The 17,115-nt window shown below is 33.7% G+C and overlaps 2 protein-coding genes across 4 annotated transcripts; one reads left to right on the top strand and one right to left on the bottom strand.

The window, feature by feature from the left end:
• On the top strand, positions 1,861 to 13,836 carry LOC18786962 (caffeic acid 3-O-methyltransferase). Of its 3 annotated transcripts, XM_020557574.1 has the most exons (5): positions 1,861 to 2,340; positions 3,105 to 3,421; positions 3,520 to 3,584; positions 3,700 to 4,031; positions 4,101 to 4,187. In XM_020557574.1, exons 1-4 carry the CDS (start codon positions 1,871 to 1,873, stop codon positions 3,994 to 3,996), a joined length of 1,149 nt encoding a protein of 382 aa, XP_020413163.1. In that variant the 5' UTR covers positions 1,861 to 1,870; the 3' UTR covers positions 3,997 to 4,031; positions 4,101 to 4,187. The 3 variants fall into 3 exon arrangements, with proteins under 3 accessions (XP_020413163.1, XP_020413164.1, XP_007219351.1); XM_020557575.1 differs by lacking the exons at positions 3,700 to 4,031; positions 4,101 to 4,187 and adding an exon at positions 13,166 to 13,836; XM_007219289.2 differs by having other exon boundaries at positions 3,700 to 4,105.
• On the bottom strand, positions 13,578 to 15,446 carry LOC18784661 (protein CURVATURE THYLAKOID 1B, chloroplastic). The gene is made up of 6 exons (XM_007220358.2): positions 14,930 to 15,446; positions 14,611 to 14,714; positions 14,428 to 14,514; positions 14,200 to 14,262; positions 14,029 to 14,066; positions 13,578 to 13,896 (listed from the first exon to the last, which is right to left on the bottom strand). The coding sequence occupies exons 1-6, from the start codon at positions 15,093 to 15,095 to the stop codon at positions 13,839 to 13,841; spliced, it is 516 nt and encodes a 171-aa protein (XP_007220420.1). The 5' UTR covers positions 15,096 to 15,446; the 3' UTR covers positions 13,578 to 13,838.

Below are 17,115 nucleotides of genomic sequence, written 5' to 3'. Positions count from 1 at the left end.
ATTATTAATCACCTAAACTTTACACAGTGTTGCAATGTACCACCTAATACTAACTCTGTTAAACTTTCCTTTAAGTTTAAGGGTATTTCTGTAAATTTTCTATAACTAAGAAACTTAAAATTTCTGAAAGTAATAGAACGATAAATATATTTTTTATTCATGCATCTTCCAACACCAATTATCCACCACTACTGAGTAGCTCCCTTCCCCACCCTCTGCATACACCCTACTTTGAATCTAACAAAAGTATCAATTCATTTTGAATCTTATGACTAAGATAATGATAATGAGCGTCTCTTTGTCATCCATACGTCAAACATACTCCTTCATAAATGGGTCCCACTTTGCAATCATTTCCACTTGTCCCATAGAATTTCCATTGTTAAATCATGGATCTTCTCATTACTTCCACGAAAAGTCAAACTATATTTTCCAATATGTTTCACAATTGATCCTTGATATATTGTCACTTTGGGAGAAGTTATAATAAAGTCAACATATTAGGCAGTCTTCTTTTCTCGAGGATTCTCGAAATAACTTGATGTAATCGGCATCTTGTGTGGCTTGTTACGAATTTTACTTAAAAGATCAGAGCAAATTAAAAACATTGAAATATGTAGTTGTGACTAACAAAAATAACATTAAAATCACAACTATTTAATTAAGTGGTTGAATTAATAACTTCGAAATCAAGTGATATTTTTGCATAGATAATATTTGAAGTAATATCTAAAACATAGAAGGTCCGAATAATTGAAATACAATATAGAGTTCAACTCAACTAAATATATTAACAATCAGTGGCGAAGCCAGAATTTTATGTGTGTGGGGGCCTCTTATAAATGATAAAGAATCAAAAATACGAACTCACAATACATACGAAAAATAGAATATATATCACATATGTCAAGAATTATATTGCTTATTGGTTGCAATCATAATTGTCCTTGATAAAGGGATAGACAAATACATTTTAAGTAAGAAAAATTGCAAGAGATAGACAAAAAGTAGCGATTAAGCAAATATCTTTAAAGCTTTTCCCCCCATTAAATCCAATAGAAAGAAAAAAATCAAAATTTCACAAACTAAAAAAAACCTTAGGTCCCTCAATGCATTCATATCATACATGAAAAAATGTTTTATGTAAAATTATTAACTAAGTATGAAAAGTGGTTTTTCGGAATAATCATTTTCACAAGATAATTTTTGGTGGTTTTCATTCTTTATACATCAAATAAGAAAACTTGATTTTATGAGATTTTAGTATGAAGTATATATTGACTTAATGAGCCATCATTTTTAGCATAAATCGTATTTTGGACTAAAACCGATTTTTCATATTTTGATTTGGTGGGAATTTGATTTTCTAGTATTTTAATTTGAATCCAAATGAGGGGTACTTCCTTATTTACATTGTAAACTTAAGTAAATGGAGTAATATAAAAATAAATGAAAGTAAAAGGACAAAGACATTTACCTAAATGTTGAAAATGAAAATAAGGTAATCTGTACACCTGGAGTGCACCATTACCAGCTGAGCAAAGGGGCAATTTGAAGCAGCTCATTTTGCTTTAATAGAGCCGCCACAATACATGTGAGTACATACCAAAACGTAAAATATTTGAAATAATATATATATAAAAATACATAATAGTATATTACTTTTTAAAATATATATAAAAATTTAAATGAGGCTCGGGATCATACTGGTCCCAGTATAGCTCCGCCCCTGTTAACAATATAGTACTAAATTGGTGTTCCGTCTTAATATTATATACTAGAGCCACGTGGATTGTATGTTATGTTTCCTAGCTATAAGTAAACCCATTCCACTAGCAACGAGTTTCAGAACGTAAACATAGACAGTCCAATGGCTTCTTCATTGGAGAGAAAAATCCATCCCAAAATAAATCATGCTGAGCCTGAGGATGAAATTACAAAGGAAGAGGAAGATGAAAGCTTCTGCTATGCCATCCAGCTGGTGGGTTCTTCTGTGCTGTCCATGTCTCTGCAATCAGCAATTGAGCTTGGCGTTTTTGACATCATAGGCAAAGAGGGTCCAGGCGCCAAGCTCTCTTCATCTGAGATTGCAGCCAAGATTGGCGCCAAGAACCCTGAGGCACCCATGATGATTGATAGGATCCTCAGGCTCCTCACCAGCCACTCTGTTCTCCATTGCTCTCTTGTTTCTGCTAATGAAGATGAAAATGGTGGTGGGTCAGATTTTCAGAGGGTGTACAGCCTTGGCCCTGTGTCTAAGTACTTTGTGAATGATGAAGAAGGTGGTTCTTTGGGCCCCGTGTTGACATTCACTCAAGACAAGGTCTACATGGAAAGCTGGTTAGCTTAAGCCCTCTTGCCCCTGCCACTAATTAATTAGGGAGATTCACTATTATACCCAATATGGGGGCCCAAATTATAAAAATATCCTACATAAAATGGACTTTAGAAACACACCCAAAGCCCATTACAACATAACAAAAAAGCTTTTAACTTCTTATAAATTACAAAACTGCCATCAATTTCTTAAAACAAGCCCAACCCCAAAATCTCATAAAAATACCCAAAGCACTCAATAGGGCATCAAAGTAATTTAATAATCAATATTAAATTCAATAAGGCCAGCTATCATTTTTTGGGTTTTTTTTGGGTTTGTTTATAGGAATTCAATTGTGTAGGATTTATTTATAATATTAGTGCTAGAAATGGGTATATCACTAAATATCTCAATTAATTATCCTCTTTCCTTTTCTATATTTTCTTCATTTATTTTTAATCTTTTGACTAATAATTATTATTATTATTTAAGTTTGATTAATATATTGGCACATGCATTACTCATAATTATATTGGCACTTCAGTGTAAGGGGACGGACTCACTCCATAGTCTTTAAAATGGCATAATATTAAAGTCAGTCTGGAATCTTGGCAAAGGAAGTAACTATTTAAATTATACATGGTCCACCCAATAATAGAAGAAAGGCCCTATATAATTCAACTTTTATTAAGTTCCCCAAATCAAAGAAACAAATCACATAGTTTGTGCTAATTATAATACAATTAGGGTATCTAACTCCAACTTTCTACACATAATAAATTCACAGGTCTCAACTGAAAGATGCAGTTGTTGAAGGAGGAATTCCATTTAACAGGGTCCATGGCACGCACGCTTTTGAGTATCCAGGTTTGGACCCCAGGTTTAATCAAGCGTTCAACACAGCAATGTTTAACCACACTACCATTGTCATCAAGAAACTTCTTCATATCTACAAGGGTCTTGAAGACAAGAACCTCACACAACTTGTTGATGTTGGTGGTGGTTTGGGAATGACCCTTAATCTGATCACATCTAGATATCAACATATAAAGGGTATCAATTTCGACTTGCCCCATGTCGTAAATCATGCCCCTTCCTATCCTGGTAGGACTTATTTGATTCATTGTGAAATCTTCGTTTTTGCTTTATCGGAACATGTTGGAGGATAAAATGGGAATTAATTGATTTTTGTCTTTTTGCAGGTGTGGAACATGTTGGAGGAGACATGTTTGCTAGTGTTCCAAATGGGGATGCCATTTTTATGAAGGTAATTTTTGAATTTCTCAAGCATTAATTAAATTTTGGTTTTCTTCTTTTAGTTTAACAACGGTAACCATGTATATGAAGCTGTTCTACTTGTCTTCTGATATATTTGTTTGTAGTGGATACTTCATGATTGGAGCGATGAGCACTGCCTAAAGCTGTTGAAGAATTGTTACAAAGCTATTCCAGACAATGGAAAAGTGATTGTTGTGGAAGCACTACTTCCAGCTATGCCAGATACTAGCACTGCTGTGAAAAGCACTTCCCAACTTGATGTGATGATGATGATTCAATATCCGGGAGGGAAGGAGAGGAGTGAAGAAGAATTCATGGCCCTGGCAACTGGTGCTGGATTTAATGGCATCAGATACGAATGTTTTGTCTGTAACTTTTGGGTTATGGAGTTCTATAAGTAACTACGGCATATGAAAACTTACACACTAAAATGAAGGTGTTAAGTCTTCAAGGCTAATAAAAGATTGGCAAATGTTTCTTATCTATGAGCAAGAAAATACTGAAGACTCAGAGTAGTGCACCTAAAGTCTGCAGATTATTTTACTTAATTTACTTTGATCTTTCCCTTCTAAAGTAACAGAAGAAACGTAATGATATGAGTTACGCATATCTATTCTAAGTTCCACAGCATCATGCATCCAATTAAGTGGTCACCAACAGACAGGTTCGGAGTCAAACATTAATTAAGACATATTAAAGAAAACTGCAAGAAAGGTTGATGCATCCCGATTTACGGCTCGACTGGGGTGGTTTAAAAACTTAAACGCTGTGGAACACTCTGTTGGAATTTTAAAAGGTTTTAAAAATTTAACCATTTTATTTATTTAATTATTTTGGCTGTTTTATTTTATTTATTATGGGGTTATAAATATTTAATATTAAGGTTTTATTTCTGGTTGGTGAATGCCTTAATTTTTTGGTTGGTGAACTTTTATGGTTGGTAAAGGTTATATGTTTTTGGATGCCTATAAAAGGCCACTCCTCGTTAATCTATATCAGCTGATCAAACATATACTGTAATCTTGTATATTGAATCTAGAGCAGAGAGAGAGAAGCTGGAGAGAGAAGCTAGAGAGAACAATCTGATATATTTTCTTAATAATAGATTAGTAATTACATGAGAAAGTCTTCTATATAGCTACAGATAACAAACTAACTACTACAGTAAGATTATGACAAGTGTCACAATCTAAAGCACTATACTCTAACATCCTTTACACAAAAACACACAATAACACACAATAATACACAATATACTATCAGAATATCACATACACATTCTAATTTTATCCTTTTCTAGTTTTACATATATTCTCTACTTTATTATTATTATTTTGGGCAATGGTTATGTGACTTGGATACCTATATCTGTCTGTGAACGTGCTCATAGAGGATCTTGAGTTTGTGTACAAGGGGTCGTATCTTGGAATCTTGTAGACCGTCAGTACCTGCACGTAGGGAGGCTACAAAGGTTTTAGGACAGCGTCTTTGACGTGCTTCACCGTACCAAACTCACTTTCTTACTTATTATTTATTTTCCTTTTACTTACCTATTATTTTGTTTTCTTCAATTTTATTATACCTTCAAAGCTTTCCAATTTGTTTATATGTTATTTATAATATAAATGTTTTGTATTTGGCTTTACGGAAAGAGAAAAACTATTATTTTTTATAACAATCTACAGCCTTTGTATGTTAAAGTTGTTTTCTTCCCGTATTGCTAGCTTTAATATATTTTAACTCTTTGACTGAAGCTTTTACATTTGTATTGGATTTTCAAAATGAAAATTACGATTTATTTTGGGTAGATGCAGTTTGAAGCTTTCATGTTGTCTATACAATTTCAACTGCTTTAAATATTGTTGGTACATTTATATGTTTATAATTTGTTGCTAACGTTTGGGAAATTAATGCTAGTGTTTGAAAATAAAAACCTACAGACTAATTTATGTGGTATTATTATTATAGCTCAATGTATTATTATTTTATGTGGTGTGTCCGTTTTCTAAGTTACTGTTTGTTTTAAATAGCTTGTATTGTTTTATTACCGATTAATTAATTATTACTCACTAATCAATTTATGGTGAAACATCCAATGTTGAACGGTTGAAGTGTTTAAAAACCAAAACGTAAGTTTTTCAAAATCTTTGATCTGGTTTTTTATAATCAAAATTTCAAACCAAGTATATACATTTGATTTTATTGTGTTTGGCCTTTTTACATTTGCCTTCATTCATTTTGGTTGCCATCAATCTTCCTTTATATAACGGTCCTGTCCTTTATATCTTTTTTAGTTGGACTTCATATCGTTTTATTGTTCTTACTTTTGGAAGTCCTTCATACCAACATGAGAAGCAATTATAATATATTCTTGGCACTAAAGTTTATTGTTTGAAATTACTGTTTTAACGTTGGATTTGTATGCACTATCTTTATGTGGTTTAATGAATTATGAATTAATATTGAACAGACAATTTAGTTTTCGTTTTATGAAGACAAATATGATTTGAATACTCAATTGTTGCATCTTCGCAAATATGTGTAGTATAATATTTACTTTGATTTCAAATCCTTGAAAGAAAAAACAGAAACAGTGCAAACCGTTCTTTTGTAGTTTAATTTTGAATTCAAAATCTAATATTGCGTCAATTTTAGATTTGGTCTATCTGTGTATTCAATTTTTATATTGATTCTTATTTTCATTTATATCTATTAATTTTTGCGAAAACGTGCAAAGAATTTATGTGATATTAGTGCAAGTTTTATTGAGCTAATTATTATTTATTTTGATGGCTGTCATTGCTTTGAATTTGGGAGAAAACCTACAGTTTTTTTGTAGTATAAATGCATCACTTTAATACCTTGGACGTTAGCTCCTTTTGATTCCAGAATTAGTTAATTGCTCTTAACTTCTTTTGGAAGCTTTTGCATTTCACATTCAATTACGAGATTTTATTTATTCTTTAATTTATGTAGAGCTTTTATTTTGGCAGTAAAATTGTTGATATTGTTAGGTGATTATTGCCTTTAATGTTCTGAACATTTATGCAATTTAATTACATCTTTGCTTTAATGCCTTGGATTCCTTTTAAAGTTGCCAACGCCTATATATTTCGATTGTGCAATCCTTCATATTAGTTACTTGAGTTAATCTTGATACAAATATATTGAGTGAACTAATGTTCTTTTGATTATAAAGTCTTGACAACTGCCACATTGAGTTAATCGCCGGAAAGTGTACTTGTGAAACCTTCTGGAGAAAACTGATATAAAATGATAAATTATATCACTGCAAGCACCATTTAATTTTGAGTTTGGTGTAAGCTTTCAAACCCTAAATTTTATTTGAGATATGAGGCTTTCGGTGGTTTCACTATTATATTTACATTAACTATCAATATGATTGTGAGTTAGCATATCTTATGAATTTAAAAATAAATAAAATTTTAATACAGACTTCATATTTTTTTGAGAGTATCCTTAATTTGTGGGGGTTGAGTTTTTTTTGTTAACTATGTGAGTAATTGTTGGAATTTTTGTGGGTAGTTCAACATACAAAATTAATTTCAATTTTATATTGAATTTAATTTCCCAGATTTTGAGTGGTTTGATTACCTCTTTAAAATTGAAGTTATTTTGTATATTTATTATATGAGTTTTCATATCTCCTTTTATTCATATTTATTCTATTTTAATTAGCGCTCAAATGCTTACGTTATTTGCGTTTTGATAATTATTCATATTTTTATTTTAAAACTTGTGGACCGATTTGTGGAAGTTGAATTTTCCTAAATGGAAACTTTAATACTATAATTTTATTTGTTACTAACATTAAGAATTTTTTGCTGAAAAATATTAGATTCATTTATGTAGGATGTCCTTCTCTCTTTCCCATAATTTTTTGTGTGTTTTCAATTTCTTTATGCTCTCATGGGAAAGATTCATTTAGTGACATAATAATTTCTATATTTTATTGGCAAACATATTGTGTCTGTATGAAATTTGTTTCATTATGCAAATTTTATTATGAGACTAACTTGTCTTCAATTTTATGAAAATGTGTGCAACTAATGATTACCTTGGTATACAATTTTGGTAGAGACTTCTTTTTGTCTTATAGGTTCCTATTGAGAATCGACAAGATACAATTTCAACATGGATATGTGATCATGATTTCAGCCATTTGGAGTGCACAAAAGGGAGTAAGGGTATCTTGAAATACTCAGTGTTTATGGACTTGAATTAAATTTATTTAATGAATTAATTGTTATATTGTTGTTCATAAGTGGTAGCAGGTGTACTCAAAGTTTCATGGACTTGAGAGGTACTCTTGATCAGAAGATTTAATGTATGATGTATTTCCAATTATACTGAGGTGAAATCCACTAATTATTTGTGTGCATTATTGTGTAGGAAATATTTTAATAACATGCAGGTTTAAAGCGTGCTAAAATGGAGAAGAAATACATGACATACATTATATATGCCTTGTGAAGGCTAGTTTTGATATGCATGCCTCGTGGAGGAGGCTATTAATGCAAAATGTCAAGGGGAATGTGCTTAAGCCCATAAGGGAGTCACCTAGGGAGGTAACCCAACTTCTGTGATTGGAGATCCCATGAAGGAAGTTCAATGTGGTAGAAACAATCCATATTGCGTGACTCATATAGCACTCATAAAACTATGGAGATATCCTTGAGATATTCTTCTGCTCATCCCTAAGGCAAAAGTGCTATTTTATGTGACGTTAGGAAGGGATTTATCCCTGAATGAGTTTCAAGGCGGGCAAATTCCCGCAGGGTGCAGGTCACATGTACTCTTGGAGAACTCACCTAAGTGAGAGACGTCATGAGACCGCGACTGTGAGAATTGGGCTATTCTCGAGTAACTCTCATGAGAATCAAGATTAGCACATGGCCATAAATAGCGTTACCCCGCATCCAAGTCTCAACTAATACTATGTGTGGGATATGTTGAAATTTGATCAAAGGTGCCGAGTTCAATACTGTGTACACTCAGGTTCCTCAAATGGAGACTATCATCACTAAGTGAAGGTTCAAGCCCGGAAGGCACCTACACCTATTACATAGTATTATATTGCCCGTATATATTATATATTTTTCACTGTTTTTTCGTCATGGTAAAATTTTGAAAACCTTGTGGGGGATTGTTGGAATTTTAAAAGGTTTTAAAAATTTAACCATTTTATTTATTTAATTATTTTGGCTGTTTTATTTTATTTATTATGGGGGTTATAAATATTTAATATTCAGGTTTTATTTCTGGTTGGTGAATGCCTTAATTATTTGGTTGGTGAACTTTTATGGTTGGTGAAGGTTATATGTTTTTGGATGCCTATAAAAGGCCACTCCTCCTTTACACAAAACACACAATGACACACAATAATACACAATACACTATCAGAATATCACATACACATTCTAATTTTATCCTTTTCTAGTTTTACATATATTCTCTACTTTATTATTATTATTTTTGGGCAATGGTTATGTGACTTGGATACCTATATCTGTCTGTGAACGTGCTCATAGCGGATCTTGAGTTTGTGTACAAGGGGTCGAATCTTGGAGTCTTGTAGACCGTCAGTACCTGCACGTAGGGAGGCTACAAAGGCTTTAGGACAGCGTCTTTGACGTGCTTCACCGTACCAAACTCACCTTCTTACTTATTATTTATTTTCCTTTTACTTACCTATTATTTTGTTTTCTTCAATTTTATTATACCTTCAAAGCTTTCCAATTTGTTTATATGTTATTTATAATATAAATGTTTTGTATTTGACTGTACATAAAGAGGAAAACTATTATTTTTTTATAACACACTCTGCCCCATAAGCCCTATTTGATAACTATAACAGCACAAACTACAAAGGCCATCAAAACCCATCTTTGGAGGTGTGTATCTCACCATTATTCTTCAACACATAAACAGAAGGAATAGTCTAATGAAACTAGCAAGTACATTATAAAAGATGCTATGAACTTTATACCTGGGTAACACCATTTGTCTTGCATTGAAATTTCGGAGGCCACAGCTCATAGAAGTCCTGTGAAAGAGAAGAGGTGTCAGATGACCTAATTTAAGGTATCATAAGATTTTGGATATCTTTAACTTTGTCATAAGCCAAGGGAAAAGACAACAATCCAAAGAACACATAGTACCTTGAATAATTTTGCTTTTAGCAATTCTGAAAGTACTTTGGAAACATCATTCACAGTATGGGAGCATACAATCAGAAAAAGTACAATTACATAAGAAAAAACATTGAATTCGGATCGTACAAGGTTGTTTGGGAGAGAGCGAACAAAGAAGAGAATAAGGCGGGAGAGGGAAAGAAAACCTAGGTTTTATTCCTAACTACAAACGAGTATATACCAATCTAAAATCTTGAAATAGTCAAAATCGTTTCTTTCTTTCTCTAGAGAATTTGGCATGCACATGTTTTGACACGTGGCCACCTAATCGCTAGGCAGGTCCTCTTCTTTTTATTTTAAAAAATAGTATAGCCGCTATACTTGTTTTGACACATGAGGCCTAATCGCTAGGGTTTTTTTTTTATAAATAAATAAATAAATAGTATAGCCGGCGGCTCTACTCGGGTAATTTTTTTTTAAAAAAAAAAATTAGTATAGCTGAGAGGCTTTACTGGGTTTTTTTAAAAATATAATTATTTTTAATAAATAGGATAGCCGAGCGGCTGTACTCTTTATATATTGACATTGCGGTCCTTTTTTTTAAATATTTTTTTCCTCGATTTTCTTTTATCGATAAAATTAGTTTAGAGTATTATCCATTACTATTAGGCCATTACCCGAGTCTCTATTGTCCCCGTTTGAATTTTTACTTTTTTAAAGTTATTACTCGTATAACGAATTTAGCATTTTGAGGTTTAATACTCGTATTCTGCATATACATACATATTTTTTAATAATACATCTGTTTTTAGTACATGTCTTGAAGACTCTATAAAATGCACATTTTAAAAAAAAAAAAGCAAACGTACAACACTCATGTTTTACACGTACATACGTATTTTTCATGTTTAATACTCGTGCTTTTTTACAAAATTTTCAATAATACATACAAAATTCACTTATTATACACATAATTTTCACATATTATTAAATAAATATTATATATATTAAAATATTACATAGTGACTAAACATTTCAATTGTAACATGTCAAATTTCCCAAATCAAACACATATGTATTTTATTCGTATTTTATGCCTAACTACAAACAAGTATATACCAATCTGAAATCTAGAAATAGTCAGAATCCTTTTTTTCTTCCTTTAGAGAATTTCCTCCCTCTCCATTTCCTCAGAATCCTTTCTTTCCTTCCATTTTCTTCAATCAACCACAACTAAAAAAACCATTACTGTATGTGCCCTTTTCTCAAAAGATTCATTTTCCCCTCTTATGAAAATGTGACCCTTCTTCGTCTAGAAAATAAATCGTTTGATTAACACTAAATAATCTCAAGTATGTGACCTTTTTTCCCCTCTTACAAAAAAATAACATTAAAGCACAAAATAACAACACAACTAGGGGTAGGCATGGTCCGGTTTGGGCTGGTTTTTGCCTCAAATTGGAATTGAAACTAACATTATTTACCCGATTCGATTCAGTTTGATTTTAAACAAAAAAAATTGTAAAACTATTCGGTTCAGGTTGAACTAGTTCTGGTCCGATTTCAGTTCGATTCTGTTTTGAACCGGATTATTTTTTTTTTTAATACAAATTTCAATTGAAGTTTATTTTTTTGGTTTGAAAATTAACAAATTATCCAATTTCATACAAAAAGAAATATTGAGGCTAAAAAAGAGAGATGTTTGGAAATTGAGCTTGGATAAATATTAGTTATGAGATTAAAAATATAGCATTGGATATAAATAAATATTAAAATTATATATTTTTTAATTTGGCCAATTCGGTTCAGCCCAGTTTGGTTTGTTAGGGTATAGAACCGGAACGGGAATCGGTTAGAACTAGTTCGGTTCAATTTTTGAAATTGGGTTTGACTTTTTAGCCAACACGATTTTTTTCAATTTTTTTCTATCCGGTTTGGTTCGGTTGATCGATTCTTCGGTTCCGATGCCCACCCCTAAACACAACTACTCCACCGTACTAAAATAGTTCATTTTGATATTTCAACTACGAGAAAATGAAATAGCCAAAGTATATATGCACCAAAATATGTTTCAAAGAAGATATTCTTGATTTTTTTTAATAAATAGTATTTCCGCACGGCTATACTTTTTAAATATAATATATTAAAGAGTATAGTTGCGCTGTTATACTACGGTGTTTTTTTAATTTTATATTAATTAATAGTATAGCCGCCTAGCCGCTAGGCCGGCGCCTAGGTATTAAGCAAGTTCTTTTTTTCTTTTTCTTTCTTAATAAATAGTATATTTAAAGTTTATAGCCGAGAGGTTATACTGGGTACATAAACGAAGGTTCAATAACCATGTTTAGCAAAAAAGGGCAAAAGAACACATGTTGAGCCTTTTTAAAACATATAGCCGCATGGCTGTATTATTTATTTTTTTAACATACAGTATAGCCGCATGGCTATACCGTTTAAATATTCAAAATATTTAAAATGTTTTTAATTTATTTATAAATTCTCATATAAATGAAAATGGTAGTAAAAACAAAAGCATCACTTGAAATAAAATAAAAAGCCTTCTCTTTCATTACCGGCCATGAGCAGTTTTATTGACAAATTGATAGTTTTTTTTGGAATACTTACTAGCCAAAAAATATACTTTAATGGAAAAAATATTTAAACGGTATAGCCGTGCGGATGTACGGGTTAAAGAAAACCCAAGTTTTACGCCTAACTACAAACAAGTATATACCAATCTAAAATGTTGAAATAGTCAGGTTTATCGTCTGAGGCTATCAGCACTCTACTCGCATTGCCTTTGTTGAGTTTGTGATGGTAATTGCTTATTTCTCTATGCTTTGGTGCTGTATCTTTATTTTCTTAGTATTGTTACCTGGTTCACCTGTTAATGAGTTTAATCACTACACTAGCAATGAGTTTCAGACCGTAAATATAGACAGTCCAATCCAATGGCTTTTCCATTGGAGAGGAAAATCCATCCCAAAATAAATCATGCTGAGCCCGAGGATGAAATAACAAAGGAAGAGGAAGAAGAAAGCTTCTGCTATGCCATCCAGCTGGTGGGTTCTTCCGTGTCCATGTCTCTGCAATCAGCAATTAAGCTTGGGTTTTTGACATCATAGCCAGAGAGGGTCCAGGCGCCAAGCTCTCTTCGTCTGATATTGCAGCCAAGATTGGCACCCATGATGATGGATAGGATCCTCAGGCTCCTCACCAGCCACTCTGTTCTCCATTCCTCTCTTGCTGCTGCTAATGAGGATGAAAATGGTGGGTCTGATTTTCAGAGGGTCTGTAGCCTTGGCCCTATGTCTAAGTTCTTTGGGCCCCTTGATGGCATTGGCTCAACACAAGGTCTTCATGGAAAGCTAGTTATACACCATTAGTGCCACTAATTAAGTTATCATCTTTGTAGTGGATACTTCATGATTGGACCGATGAGCACTGCCTAAAGCTGTTGAAGAATCGTTACAGAGCTATTCCAGACGATGGAAAAGTGATTGTTGTGGAAGCACTACTTCCAGCTATGCCAGATACTAGCAATGCTGTGGAAGCACTTCCCAACTTGATGTGATTATGATGACTGAAATTCCGGGAGGGAAGGAAAGGAGTGAACAAGAATTCATGGCCCTGGCAACTGGTGCTGGATTTAGTGGCATCAGATATGAATGTTTTGTCTGTAACTTTTGGGTTATGGAGTTCTTTAAGTAACCAAGGAATATGAAAACTTATACACTAGAATGAAAGTGTTAAGGCTCCAAGCCTAATAAACGTTAAGGCTCCAAGCCTAATAAAATATAAGCAAGAAAATATTTCAGACTCAGAACTGCACATAAAGTCTGCAGATTATTTTACTTAATTTACTTTGATCTTTCCCTTCTAAAGTAACATAAGAAACGTGATGATATGAATTACAAAATGAAGACAAAGTACATTTATAACCGTGGTTAGAATAAGCTTATGCAAACAAAATGAAGAATGTTCACATATTTATGAACAATGCTGCGAGATATACACATATGTATAAGCTTCAAAAACCAACCACAAGTTCTTCTCCTATCTCAGCAGCATTACTTTTCAGGTTTGCTCTAGCCGCTCCCGATTATATCTTTGTATGTGTCTTTAATCTTCTGCGTCAAAGCTTCCCTGAAATTTCAAACACCAGATATGCCATGGAAATTCTATATATTACTATGGCAAATCTTTTTTGGACCAATTAAAAGAAATAGAAACTACTTATATACTCCAATAAAGGTTTTTGTAGCAAATTGTACTCACCTGTCTGGTTTGAAAACAAGGTTCTTGTATGCAAACCACTGCAAAGATACATAAGAAAGGCAGGTATAAGAAGTAGGAAAGTGCAAGAAGTAGTGAATTGGGTTCCTTTCTGGCATAATCTTAATTGAGAAGTTTCTAAAAGAATGCAAAAGCAAACAAAACCCAACTTACCCCAGTGTAGCCAATGCCTACAAGTTCAAGAGCACCAGGGACTAAAGGAAGCCTATCAATTGCCTGTTACAAACATACCCATCAAGCAGATTAACCAGTCAATAATCGATTAATCGAGTAAGAAATTAGCTACTCAAATCTACAGAAATAAAAACACAGCAACTTAAAAATTTTACTTTGGAAACTATGGGAAGCAAACACAGAATGTGGATAAGGAGAGAGACACACCGAGATCAATCCAGTGGAGCCCCATAGTGCAACAGCAACAGCCACCGCAAGTGAAGACACTGCATACTTATCTTCAACTTTTTCCCACTAGAAAGCAAAAACAAATCATTTTGTGTCATCTAACTTGCTGAGCTCCTTCATACAAAAACACTAGATAGTGCCATAACTGAATGAAAGGCTTACAGCTTCTTGAACTGTCTTCACAATCTCTGGGAACTCAGTTGTAGCCACTTCGGCAGGTGCTTCCCCTGTGGCCATGGCCATGACATTGCGCGCAATCTTACGACCTAAAAGAAATAAAAAAGAAACATCAGTATATATGCATTGTATATTTACACATCTAGTATGTTATGTTACTAGACTGTCAATCTAAATGATACGTTGAATAAAATTTCACTTGATCAATCATCTAGATTGGTCAAATTGTTTGGAAAAACAAAATTTTCATCAAACATATAAAGTACTTTGTAAATACTAATGATAGTAATCATGGATGGCTCACAATAGGCAGTAGTCTTCCCTGGGCGGTTCTGAGACTGAACCGGGGGTGGAGGAAGCGTAGGGAGGGTCACACATTGCGGCGATGGTGCTGCCGAGTGGCGGGGAGCCTTGGTGTCAACAAGGGTGGATGAGGAGGAGATGGAAAGTGTGGAGGAGCTAGAGGCCATGGCTATTGAATCCCCTACAGGTTATTTAAGTCCTATGAGAGATTCTGAGGCCACCAAGGATGAGAAATTTGATACAGTAGTGTCTGATGAGTTTCAACTTATCTTTCTTGTTATCTTTGTTCTTGGTTTGTAATTTTGGAGGGGTTTTGATTATTTTGCAATGGACAGTGGAGATGGTGTTCTCTCAAGTTTGGAGATGGAGAACCACCCATTCCTCTTCATGTGGATAGTGTGATGACATGGCTTGTAGGATAGGCATTTTGTGGTGTTTGATTTGGATAGGAAGCTCCAGGTTGGATCTCTGTTGTGACCCAAAAAAACCTCTCCATTATATTATCTTCCTCCCAAGGGCAAACTTTGTTTTCAAATTACCTTCTGTTTACTCACCCATATGCCAATCTGTTCTTCTAATAAAATTTTAGAAGACGGGTTTTGTAACTCAAGTGATTGAGAGCTTCGATTTCCCTTTCCTACTATATCTTTTATAACATAAAATAAAAAACTTACTAGTGGGGCACAACTGAGTGAAAACATTTAGCAAAATATTTCAAACATCTCCATCATGCTTTGATATGGGAAAGGTCTAAAAGAGTGAAAATATCTACATGTGCATATGTGATAGGCTGTTCACCACCACCCAATACTCTTTTAGTAAGAAGATTCTCATCTGGTGTTAAACATTTGCACTCTCTATCCACTACTGGCATAAGCCTCTCATTAATATTAATATTGATGAACAAAATATCCTTAAAGAAAACAAACCATCATGTAAGCCTACTTGTAAGTCGTTTAACTAGGGGATGGGTAACAGAGATTCCATAGGCATCAAAGAACAAGTTTCTTTTCACCTTTACCTATACTGTTGGTGGTAAATGTTAAAGTAAGGATGGTTGAGGTTGAGGTAAAAATGAGTTGCGAGAATAAAGAAATGGTCAGCTTGCTTCCGGGCCTAAGTGATCTTGTCTTCTTTGGGCCTTCGGCCTAGTAATCTTAAACTTCAGTATATTTGTGTGGACAGCAGGCCACACAAGGTAGTAAGGCACTAGCCCATTTTATTTTAGATGATCATGCAAGGTTTATTTTCCTTTTTTAAAATAGAGGGTAATAGGTAGGCACTTTTTTTTTTTGGCTTTCTAATTAGATGTGACAGTTACGGCACAATCGCCTCCTTAAATTGCACATTTGTGCTTGTGGCATCGAAGCTTGATTTGTAATAAGCAAGCCTATAGGACAAAATGCAAGTTTTTGTCGTTTACACATGTATGTTTGATGATTGATAGAGTCGGTATGCCTAACGAACATTGAGTTAATGTATTTTAGAATAATAGTGAATCGTAGTATTAAATTATAATTCTAGTCTATTAACGATTGCTAGTCATCGATAATTTGAACACATCTCACATCATCACATGTAGCTAGGTCAGATTCTCCATTGGAGAGTCAAAGATGTGGTAGGAGACTAGGGTTCTTTTTTCCTTCAATTCCCGCGTAAATCTAAACAAATCATCATACGAATGCTACATAGTATGCCTATGCTTCTTTTTACGCTACAGTGAAACGGTAAAACCCCAGTTGATAAAAGTGAAAGTAATTGAAGGGAGTTGATCTCGAGGTGAATAATTTGCTCATGGTTAGAAAGGGATGGACAAACCATGGCATAGGAAAAAGGCTTTGTTTCTTGGATCGGAAACCGAAACAAACCCATGTAGCCCCTCCCACCCCCACACAGACGCATGAGAGAGAGAGAGAGAGAGAGAGAGAGAGAGAGAGAGAGAGAGAGAGAGGTTAAACTTAGACTTCCCTAGTCCCCACACTACTATACTACGACTCATTTTGTCTTCTTAGCCAACTTCTTTCAAAATAATTTGAGCTTTCATGCATTCGTCCCACCACCTGTTTGGTAAAATGCCTCAAGTGGCATTTCACACTTTTCACCTTTATACACGTAGGAGCCCACAACCCAAATCCCATATATGATTCTATCGTAAATTTGCATATAATTATGTGTATTCTTGATTCA

This window comes from Prunus persica, chromosome G2, assembly GCF_000346465.2.
Source record: "Prunus persica cultivar Lovell chromosome G2, Prunus_persica_NCBIv2, whole genome shotgun sequence".
In the NCBI taxonomy this organism is placed as follows: Eukaryota; Viridiplantae; Streptophyta; class Magnoliopsida; order Rosales; family Rosaceae; genus Prunus; species Prunus persica.
Note: the sequence above shows the minus strand (reverse complement) of the source record. Positions and strands in the feature narration are given on the sequence as shown.